Source organism: Nilaparvata lugens, chromosome 8 (genome assembly GCF_014356525.2).
Source record: "Nilaparvata lugens isolate BPH chromosome 8, ASM1435652v1, whole genome shotgun sequence".
NCBI lineage: Eukaryota > Metazoa > Arthropoda > Insecta > Hemiptera > Delphacidae > Nilaparvata > Nilaparvata lugens.
In genome coordinates this window covers 13105436-13117616 of record NC_052511.1, presented here as the reverse complement: position 1 = coordinate 13117616, position 12181 = coordinate 13105436, and the positions used below count along the sequence as shown (strand labels likewise).

General features: G+C 35.1%; 1 protein-coding gene across 1 annotated transcript in view; it reads left to right on the top strand.

The window, feature by feature from the left end:
* The window catches only part of LOC111054115 (alkaline phosphatase, tissue-nonspecific isozyme), a 192971-nt gene that overhangs the window by 137243 nt on the left and 43547 nt on the right, over window positions 1–12181 (top strand). Inside the window, exon 5 of the mRNA XM_039433984.1 lies at window positions 5114–5292. Coding sequence (XP_039289918.1) covers window positions 5114–5292 — 179 coding nt within the window. The remainder of the gene's footprint in view (window positions 1–5113; window positions 5293–12181) is intronic.

Below are 12181 nucleotides of genomic sequence, written 5' to 3'. Positions count from 1 at the left end.
GAAAGAATGCAATGAACCCCAGAGTCGGCGGATCATGTCAGCAGCTCGATATCATGGAAGAAGTCAGGTTAAGAAAATTCGAAATTTGAGAGAGTCAAGAAAATAGTATATATTCCTCTAAACAAATATGAAAATTGAGAAGAAACTATGATTGTCACAAAGTAAAGAATTACAATAGATTGATATAGATTTAAATTTAGAGTTCATGAATTTAGGAAGTAGCGCTACCCCTTTAATATTTCACTCGACGTTTTGAAAGATTTCCAAGTTATTAATTTGCAAAGAGAAGAGAATGTAGTTGAAGAGAATGTAGAAATCTGATGATGCAGCTTACCGAAATTTAGAAGAAGTAGTTACTTTACCAGAATGAATTCGGAATAAAGATCAGAATATAAAGAAATATAACAAGATTTTAAAAATAATATAGATGAATCTTCAAGAACATGAGAAAGTGATAAAAGTCTTCAAGCTAATTCAGGATCTACAAATTCAGAAAAAGGTTTTAAACTTACCCATCTGGGTTTTAAAGAAAAGACTCAATCAAAACATTAAAAGTAAAAAAAAGCCGAAGCCTATTTTGACAATATTAAATCATGTTGGAAGATAATTAAATACTGAACGAAAAGAAGAAACCATTTCTTAAATTCTAAGTCAGACAATGCTAAAATCCAATGTAGTAGTCAGTGACGAAGCATTCAGTAGGAATACAGCATAACAGTTCAGCTGTTCAACAGCAGTTTTGCCAACTTGCAAAACAAAATACAAAAGTATAAATCCTTTATGAATTATAAACTGACGAAATTCGATTATAATTATTCAAATTATGGAATTTAAATTATAGTTAACTATTGAGAATTTAATTTTGCTACTAGCACTAATCCAGCACATTCTTGAACGTTTCAGTCCTAAGTTTCCAAGCCTCTTATTGAAATATGCGCATAATTGAAATTATAATAATAATGATTATTATTATTATAATTTTTGATCAATCATCCATTGACCACCCATGGAGGGGGCATGCGGATTCGTCAAAATTTGAGTCCATTATCTAACTAGTCATATTTTAATATTTCTTAACGTGACTTCCCAAACGTTGCTCATGAAGAGCAATAAATTCCTCCCTTGAATATGAAGATATATCCAGTAACTCCCTCTTCAATTGAGCTCTAAACTCCCTCCCTGTGATTTCCTTCAGACGTCGTGGCAATACATTATAATATAATCTTATACCAGAGCTTTTTACACCTCGCTCATATAGAACCGTATGATGGGCATCATCCCTTAAGTTTCGCCTGTATCTTGTCTCATAATTATGGAATAATGCTCCCGTATTGAATGAGCTCTCATATTTTTTCATGAAACATATAGTTTCAAGGATGTATAGGCTAGGCAATGGTAGGATTTTAAATTCCTTAAAAAGTAGCCGACAACTATCTCTTATTGATTCTCCTGCTATTACTATTTACGCCCATTTCTGAATTCGGAATATCTTGATAATACCACTAGAATTGCCCCAGAAAACAAGCCCATACGACAAGAGGGAATGAAATATTGCAAAATATACCTCTCAGAGAGTTTCTCTTTTAATGAGTGATTTTAAATTTCTAATAGCGAAAATTGCCAAATTCAGTCTTCCTTTCAAGTATGTCAAATAAGGCTTCCAGGAGAGCTCTGAATCTATGATTATTCCGAGTACTTTAATGTCTTTAACGAACTCTATAGCGCAGTTATCAATCCTTAAATCAAATTCTCTCGTCGTCCTGAATGGAATCTCTCTAGTTTTATTATAATTTAAGCACAACATATTGGCAGCTAGCCATTTATCGAGTTTATGAACGGTCTCTTGAGATTGTGCTTCCTTTTCGGATTGACTATCATTCTTCAGCAAGATGCTGACATCATCTGCATATAGAAAACAGTGAGCTGGCTCGAGATAAGAAGGCAAATCATGAATGTATAAGAGGAAAAGCAAGGGTCCCAGAACAGATCCTTGGGGTACTCCGCTTCTTGTTTTTAACCATTTAGAGCTATGAACTCACGGGTGAGACTTTATTACAACCTTCTGGAATCGATTCTCATAGTGAGACTCAAACCACTTAAGTACCGGACCCTCAAGACCATAAAACTTCAACTTTTCCATTAAAATATCTGTATTAACCAAGTCGAATGCCCTTGATAGATCAGCTATCAAACCGCTTACCTTTGATCTATTGTCCACCGAAATCAATATCTCGTCCATTAGGGAGAATAATGCATCATTAACAGAAAAAACCTGGCCTGAATCCGAATTGCTTGGAAGAGGGCAAACCTATTTCGTTTAAGTACTTTCTCAATCGTCCTAAGACAGCATATCCAAAAACCTTGAGAAACACTGGAGGATTGGCAACAGGACAGTGGTTTTCCGGAAGGGTGCTATCACCTTTCTTATAAATTGGAACGATCTTTGACATTTTCATCTTTGACGGCAAATAACCTACCTGCATTGACTTATTGAAAATAAATGTTAGTGGCTTTAATATTGGCAAGGCTGATTGTTTTAATAAAGTGGTTGGAGATGTTTTAGCAATGATAAGATTTTTCATTCTTAAGCGATTTTATTATTTCCCCAAGTTCTTTCATGCTCAATAGAAGTATTTTAGTCTTATTCAACTATTTTGGTGAAAGTCATCCAAGAAATTGAGAAAGTTGTGCATATTGTTTTCTTGTGTAAGCTATAAGCTAAGGAATATCTAGTGGCGTATTTACAAAATAATTATTCATTAAATGGGCGGCCTCGTTACCTGTTTTGAATATTCCAGTATCAGTGGCCATATTGGTTTCAGATTTTAGGTCTTTGCTCGTGGATAACTCATTTCTAACCAATGTCCAAGTGGCTGCTATTAAAACCTTTCTATATAAACTCTTGTATATTTTGTAATAGGATGCGAAGCTAAAATATCGTATACCATCTCTTGTAATAATGTGGATCAGTGAATTCCTCATATTTGAATTCTTCAAAAAATTCAAAAGAGAATTCAATATTTTCAACCTATCTCTGGAGACCTTTATGCCCGGCGTTATCCAAGATAACTGCTGCTTTCGTTTCGCTTTTGCTGGTTTTTCCGGAACGTACCTGTTGCAGTTATATAGATAACAAATTGCTAACATAATACACTCAACGTTGTTACAATTATGAACGGCGTACTAATTTTCATTGGCCAGACCACAATTCAAGTCTTCGATACTAGTTCCGTTAATGACTCGTATGGTTTTCCTCTCTCCTTTTTTCTCGTAATTACCATTGAATGTTTTATCAGGTTTATAATTTGGACTGTTGGTAAGAAACTCAATACTGCTCCCTTCATGGTCAGAGAAGTACAGGGAATTATTTCGCCATTACATAAAGTAGGCATATAATTTGTAATTATATAATCCATTTCCAAAGCAGTATTTGTAGTTATTCGTGTAGGACCACTCGTTATTTTATTCAGGTTGAATGTCGAGATAAGGTTTTTAAGAATATTACTGCTCTTATCATCTTTATGATAATCTATGAGTATTGAATCTCCGCAAAGACACACCAGTTTTCGCTTTCCTTTTCTAACCCTTGAAAGTACAGTCCGAAGCAATTCAATAAAAATGTCGCAGTTTAAATTTGGAGCTCTGTAAACACATAGGACTATTATTTTTTTCGACATTGCTTTCAGTTTTATTTCTACTGCCGAGATTTCAAATACACTCTCCAACGCCAAAGATGCTAAATCATTTCTAACATTACAACAACCATCGATTCCTCTCGCACAAATATACATGATCCACCTCAGATTTTGACTATTCTGCTGTATTGAGCTTTCAATGTGTAACCAGGCAATGACATCATTTTCAGTTCGCTATCTCATAACCAGTGTTTCTTCAGACATAATACATCAATATTAGATTTTCCAAATGATAACATAGCTTCCAGTTCCTGTTTTGCATTTGAAAGGCCCTGACAGTTTACATGGAAAATTTCGCATCCTATAAAAAATGTCCTCTACTGTTATCATCACCCAGACTCGAAATGTTATTTTTGTTCCTTCTGTATCTAATCTAGTCATTTGTGCACCACCGTGAAATTTTCCAAGTGTTACAACTGTATCACTAGTGTGTCCACCAACACCAGATGATTTCGTATGTATTTTCGGATTATTGTCTTTCCCCTACTCTTATTTAGATGAAGGCCGTGACGATTGTAATCCCCTATTTCAAAGTGGCCAAGGTCGAGTAGGTCTAAATCATCACTACTGGGAATCTGTTCTGATAGCCATGAATTCAGCTTGTTGACGACGTTCACATTCATAAGAGGCTTATCATATCTGCACAGAATCGTTGATATAGTTACATTTGTGCGCTTCGAAATGTCCATAATTCCATAATTGGTTGGAAATTCGATTCAGTTGGCTGTTTAGTATTATTTACTACATCGTTAGCTCCAGCCAGTACAACTACCCTGTCATTTAAATCGAATTCTTTTGTAAATTCAGCAATAGGATGTGGGACCGTGCTGAAGTTTGCACCCGGTCTTGCCACTACTGTTACTTCGAAACCATCGTCACAGAGAACCCCAAACCTAGGTCCCAACCTGGGTCTCTACTATGACTATCAGCCATTACCAACACTATTTTATTTCATAAAGACGAAATCTCATAATACCATTTGATATAATTTTCATGTCAGTGATAGACATTACTTTTGAAAATAATAATCTCCAAATAACAAAATAACATATTTTTCAAATAGTAAATTCCAATAACTTCAGTTAGAAATCATCACAGTATCAACCTGATTCCTTTTTTTCTCCTTTTAGCAATAACAATTAACAATTGTCAGGAAAGTTTTTCAAAATTTCAATAGTCCTAGTTGAAAATCATGAACCCAATTCCTGGAGACCATCTCAATTTACTGCTGGATTTTCTCCCATTCACCACTAGAACTAATCGCTCTCATTCATGAACGTAACAGCCTCACGTGATTTGTCAACAAGCCAGCCATTAACAAAGTGCGCATAATGCCAGTCGACACGGCACGCAGTCCCTCCGCAATCCATTGATCTAATAATTGCCGGACTAATTTATGTGTTGCGACGTGATTGCAGGCAAAGCAACCGGCATCGTGACCAATTCACGGATCACGCACGCCACGCCGGCTGCTCTGTATGGTCACGCCGCGTCACGCTACTGGGAGGACGACGGGAAGGTCCCGCCGCCAGCCCGCAAGTCTTGCAAGGACATCGCAAGGCAGCTCGTCGAAGATGATCCCGGACGACATGTTAATGTGAGTACCCACTTATTTGAAACATTAATCATACAATAATTACTTCACTTTGTAGTTTGATTTTATGATTTGTTGTGTAATTTGCATTCTGTGATATAATTTTGTGTAAAATTCGTTGAAAATCATTATCTGCATTGATTGTTTAACATTTTTCTCGAATTTAATTCAATTTTTCATTCATTTCCTCTTCAATGATACAAACATGTTTGAATAATAGTAACAGAAATTCAGAGAAAGAACATTCTTCACATAGGCAGGACTTCCTATACCTGGATAAGGCCTGACATGGGCTACGGTGCCTGTGTGCGAAGAAGAGTCTGCATCGATTTATCTTATTTGAGTAGAGAAAGTATTTGGAAATCTAATTATAAAAGATAGAATGATATAGAAGATGGAAAATAATAAAGGAGGCTAAAGCCATAAAAGACATAAAATACAATTTGCTGAATTGTGGAAAATTATTTAAAAAAAAATTAACGCAAAATTGGAATGTTGAATTTCCAGGTGCGTACAGATTCATGCGCCACGAACACGCGCATTTCACTTTTCATCAGCTGATACTGTGCTCATTATATCTGTGTTTGTACAAAAGCAGTAAGGCTCAATTCACACTTGCGCGTTTCAGGTCGAGAATAGACTCGACCAATATTTCCAAATGGTGACACTCACACCAGTCGACTCTAGTCCCCGCGACTGTCACCATTTGAAAACACATGCTCTCGACTAGAGTCGAGTCTCTTCTCGGCCTGAGTCACGTAAGTGTGAGTTGAGCCTCAGATTCAGATTTATGATATATGAGTTTCATCAGCTGATGAAATAAGTGAAATGCGCGTGTTCATGGCGCAGAAGTCTGTAAGTACCTTCATAGTATAGTAGTCCGAGGAAAATCATTTTTTAAAAACATTCATGTTTTTATTCCTTCTGGTTTTCGGTTCAGACTTTTATTTCTAATGATACTTCAGTCGTTGAAGATTAACATTTCCCATAACACGAGGATACTGAGTGAGATAGAAAGAAGACAAACTCCTTGGGAATGATCGTCGATGTTTTTTTTTCAGAAATATATTGCTGGTGTAATATTCTGATATTTTCTCTATAGTAGAAACGTCAAACGCTCAGGGGAAATCATTTATGATTCATGAAGTGCGCAGGCGCACAACAAACAACAACAATGGAAAAAGTTGATTGTATGTACCTGAAGTTCGACACAAGCCCAAGGGATGCTGAGCCACTAAAACAACTTTGATAGAATTCTCATACTTTCACATCGATTTGATGTAAAGGCGCTGATTTTAGTTTTCTTAGTTATTAAAGTGATTGACTGATTTCGGAATTTTAGCTGCTACTAAACAAAGATAATGTTCAATTTTTTCATTATTGAATTTTTGTCTTGGAAATATATCATATTCAAAAATAAATAGGTCTTTGGAATGGAAAGAATATAGGATTACTCTTCATAATAAATAGATTATCATGAGTACAAACCTAATGTAACAAAATGAAAAACTGAAGAAATATTGAATGGTGATAATGATCATAATTGGATCTAATCAGTCGTGAAAGAAATTTAACGTCAAATAATGAATGGTGATTGTCTTCCAATAGATTAAAAAGAATATCTTGTCTATTGATTGCGAATTGAACACTTGGTTGCATAGATAGTCTCAATCTATAGCTTACCTGAAATTGAATCCGTTTAGCTCCATTCACACAATCCATTTTCATCCATTCGAACATCTTCTAGTCAAGTATAAGACGTGTATGAAGTAATATTAATAATATATTCAGATTACACAAAATTATCCCCTGCATTGAAGAATCATTCTTCATTGATCTTTTCCCACCTAATAGGTTATGGATTGTTGTCTGAAACAAACTCATGAGCCACGAAAAGCACATTTCCTATAATCAATAATTGATCAACCTCCTCATCAGACATCATCACTTGTCATTTTCAGTATTACTTCTCAAGTCGGTTCTCCTTTATTGATTACTTAATGTGTAGCAGACTTGCGTCATTTCTGAGAATGTCCATTACAAAATTCAATCAATTCCCCTCATCGTTTCAGAGAAAAAGTTTCAATCTATTTATAGTCTTGGAGTATTTCCCGTTGTTAATCGAATCAGAGAGAATCACTTTTTGATTGAAGAAATTGGAAAATGTTGTAATTTCTCGGAAATCTTCAACTACTTGGTCAAGTGAATCTCTCGTACTTGAGGAAAAGATTGTCGTGAGTCTGGAATGGAGGTTTCTCTGGCATTGGACCAGGCCCAATAACGTGAAAGGCTGATAATGAAAACAGAGGAGGCAGAGAGAAAGAGACGTCCAAGAAACGGCTAGAAGAAAAATCTTAATTAAAGTGATGAGTTATCGTCACTTGGAAGTCAGCGCTGAGTTAAAGGAGAATGCAGGCTTCCTTCTTCCAACGTGTACGATTAATTAACAGCTGCACTGAAAGGGCCAATACTGTACTGGAGCAGAGCAATCTCGGCTGCCAAATGGCTCAAACGGGCAAAAAATCTAGTCTTGATTCTACTGGAGCTAGAAAAGAAGAAATAGTTTCGGTTAGTCGATTCTCTAGCACTGTACTAGATGTCAACATTTGACATGCATTATACACATCTAGAATCCAATTATACACACATAGAGATTGACTTTTAAAGAGAAATCCATAATTGTTGATTGAGATACTACTAGTTGTATAAAAATATTAATTTCAATTTTCTGGTTCTTGGTATGAAATTCCCTGGGCAAAGTAATCTAATAAGATGCTCTATTGAGATGCATATTATTTAGGATTCAATCTAATAAGATACTCTATTATTATTTTCTGTATAGGGCTACTTGTAATATAAATATAAAGAAAATAAAAATCTCAGTACCCTTTTTTGAAACAAAAGTGATAAAATATTTCAAAAAAGGGTACTGAGATTTTTATTTTCTTTATTCGCTCTATTATTGTATATTATTATAATCTATCAAATGCAATGAGGAGTTGTTAATATTCTCTTTCAGCACTGAATCAATTAATAATTGATTATCTCTCAATATTATTCATTTTCCGTTAAGATTCAATAATAGGAGTCACTTCACTAAATAATACATAATTGATTCACGGAAATGGAAAATTAATAGATTATAATGGGCTATTCTGGGTGAAAATGTAACTGAATGTAGCTCCACTTTTCTGTACAAACAGAATAGGTCAATCATGAAAATTCCTCACCCATTCGTACAAACAGAATAGGACAATCATGAAAATTCATCACCCATTCATACAGACAGAATAGGTCAATCATGAAAATTCCTCACCCATTCATACAAACATAATTGGTCAATCATGAAAATTAATCACCCATTCATACAAAAAAAAAATAGGTCAATCATGAAAATTCCTCACTCATTTATACAAACAGAATAGGTCAATAACGAAAATTCCTCACTCATTCATACAAACAGAATGGGACAATAAATTATGAAAACTCATCACCCATTCATACATTCTCATCTCTGAATTTTTCGAATAAATCTGAATGAACTATCCTATGTATCAAACAAGGATTTCCCTTTCGATAAAGTAGGTTAACGTATCAATTTACACATTGAGGTGGAGCTAATGAAATGAGTACGGACTATTAGAATGAATCAATGAATCAACAGCGAATTCTCAACCATTCATCTGCAATAATACTTGCAAACATTTTCGGACGAATATTTTCGAGAGATTATTCGGACGGGAGCTGGAACGCGAGCATACTCGCAACAAAAGCACGAGCACTTCTTGTTTAGTAAGATTCACTTTGATCTGTCAGCATTTATATAAAGCATATAGCTTGAATGCTTCGCATTGAGTCGATGTTGTAAGTTGCAAGAGGATCTCACGTGTGTTATAACAGGGCATCAGCATTCCCGAGTATATACAGTAATATTCATGAAAATACAAACACAGGATAACCATGCATGGTAGCCTCAAACTTTGGAACGTCAAGAACGAAGTTGGAAAGGTCTGGGAAGGAAACATCAAACTAATGGCAACGTTACAATTCGGATATCATAATACTAGTGCGCGAATAATTCCACGTTGAATTCGGTATTTCTGCTTGGCTGCCGCTCGTTGCTAACCTATGCTCTGCTCTGCTTCTTGCTTCAGGCATGTGGATTTTATATTCTATCCAGCAGACTACAATGCTTGGCAACTTACTACAACATTTACTTTGGCCAGAGACCAAACCATTCTCCTCCACAATGATACTAGACGCTGCTTGTATAACTCTTGTCTACCCTCAATCCTCAATCCTTCTGTTGCCCACGTCACAATCGGGTATTACAATTATTATTACAAAGGAACGCCATCATGTCAGCGAGATTAGTTCTTTCCAACTACATCTGGTATTGTCTTGTATTGTTCGATGCTCAATTCCACCCACAATTGTTACAAAGCAGCTCGATTATATGAGTGAGCATAGTTCTGTTCAAGTACAGAACTTTTTTGATATTATCATCGAAAGCATAGGTACATGCTCCTCTATTCTTATTCTATGATATTATCTTTTGTTATCCAACTAGGATTGAACTTGAGCAACATCTCTATCAGGCTTTGAAAAACACTAGAGCAGCAATAGATGTTGAAATAATCTCCTTTCTTGGGTATCGTTGGGAATTTATAACAATCAATGTGAAATAGTGGAGGAATTCTCATTCAATGAAAGATAATATCGATGCAATTCTCTGTTGATGAATGTAGTTTTTTCAGTAGCAGTACATGCGAAATGTTTATTAATCTTATGTTCACTCTCTATTCGAAGACTACTTATAACAGCAATTTATTGCACATGGTATGATTTTTCCATCTCTGATTATTATTCAAATGACAACATTAGAGGTACACACTGGAAAAATGTGAGTTTTTGTTAAACAATCTACAACTGCTATTCAAGAACATACATTATGAACATATCCAACTCACCCAACTCATCCAGGTATTTAAATACCTCATTGAACAACGCTCATTTCAAAGGAAAAAATTTAGCGCGTCAAAAACTATATGTTATTATATTATATGATTGAATTTCCAAGTCAATAATCGAATAAGCATCAATTTACTGGATCCACTTGGAATTCAACGGGAGAAAAAATGTAAATTAATTAATTCTGAATACCCTTAACTTATTCAATCATAATTCATGTAGTGCACTGATCAGCTCAGCTGAATTATGACTGCAGATATTTCAAACCAACAATATACAACAAAACGTTCGAATGTTTTTCAGTCCTGTCTACATGCAATAGATTCAAATTCATGTTTGAAGGAGGTTCAGTATTTGCATGACTGAGTCCACTTTCGAATCAGATCCTTGTCGCCAACGTCGTTTTAATTCTGGTTTGACACGAAATGACATCAGATTATGCAGTTGAATGAATACTGTGCGACATAAATAAGAGACGTTTCCTGGGTGAAATTGAATTATTGCCAATGGCTGTATGGAAATTGAGCTTGTTTCTTGGAGAGTTATGAGTATGTCTTGAGATATTTCTGATAAATAAGAGAGGTTTCCTGATTCCGATTGAATTATTAACCATGAGCATATGGATGGAGCTTGTTTCATTGTAAGTTATGAGTTTGTGACATGGGTGATGGGGGGACTTTTGTTGTTTGGCTTACCTTCCACTTCTATTTAGGTTTGAGATTTGGTTTCAGGAATTGTTTTCATATGCAATTAAATGATCGCTCCACTTTTCGAGCGAATGAAAAACATTGTCGAGGTGTCAAAGGTTGGTTCCACGTGGAAAATAATCAAACAGACCATTAGTAATATTATTACTTCTACAGAAGTTGCATCAGTTTATATTTATGGAATGGAGATTCCAAATTGTATTAAGATAATGAGAACAATATCCTTATAGATAAGAAACTTTATATAATCAAACCACTGGAAAGGTGAAGATTCAACAGATTTGCCAATTTTTTTTGCAAAGTGATTATTAATTTTTTCAATCTCGAATGTGGATTAGAAAACAGTTATAAAATAGAGTTGGAAGAGATGTTGAAATTAATGGGGTCGATTAGAAGATATTTGAGAAATTGATATGGATCTATGAAATAGTTCATTGATTTGTGTTCATAAGTATGATGTCAAATAAACTGGATTTCCGTGATATGAGAGTGGGATTGATTCAAATAACAATCTTAATACAAAAACCTCATGAATCTAGCAAGGTGCCGGCTACCTTCAACTACATTTATTATATAAACAGTACAGTAACTGTACCTTGAACCAGTCGTTAGGTCATGTCAGAAGCTCTAACATTTATCAGATTGATGTGACCTGAAAACTGTGACACCAGACTAAAAACACTGAGCCAGCCAAATCACACGAAATTATCTTCATAATCCAGCAATAATTATTAATACTATACATTTGATCTTACTCTCAATTCAATCCCCAATGAACTTATAATAATTATTCAACGATCTGGATTTTTCTCGATCTGTAATCGCACAACATAATTTATTATTTCGCAATTTATTAATTTCTCTCAATTAGGATATGACGAATGAACGGATTGAGCAAAATTATGATTGAATTCTATTATTCGGTGGAATTGAGAAAACATACCTATTGCAACTAAAACTCAAATCCCATTTTATCCCCGTCAATTTTCAGGCGTCATGTACTCAATGATTCAGTTCTAGCAATGTTTCTGAAGCTCAACTCCCATTTTTTATTAGTCAAGTTTCTGCGCGTCATGGTCATGCGCTCCAGTCATATTTCTTGGTAGTTTCTGGGTCACTATCTGGGTTAATTCAATTTTCATTCACACACGAGCTCGATCTCCATCTCTATTCAGTTTGAGCGGAAAGGAAAACTGCACCCATGCAACAGATAG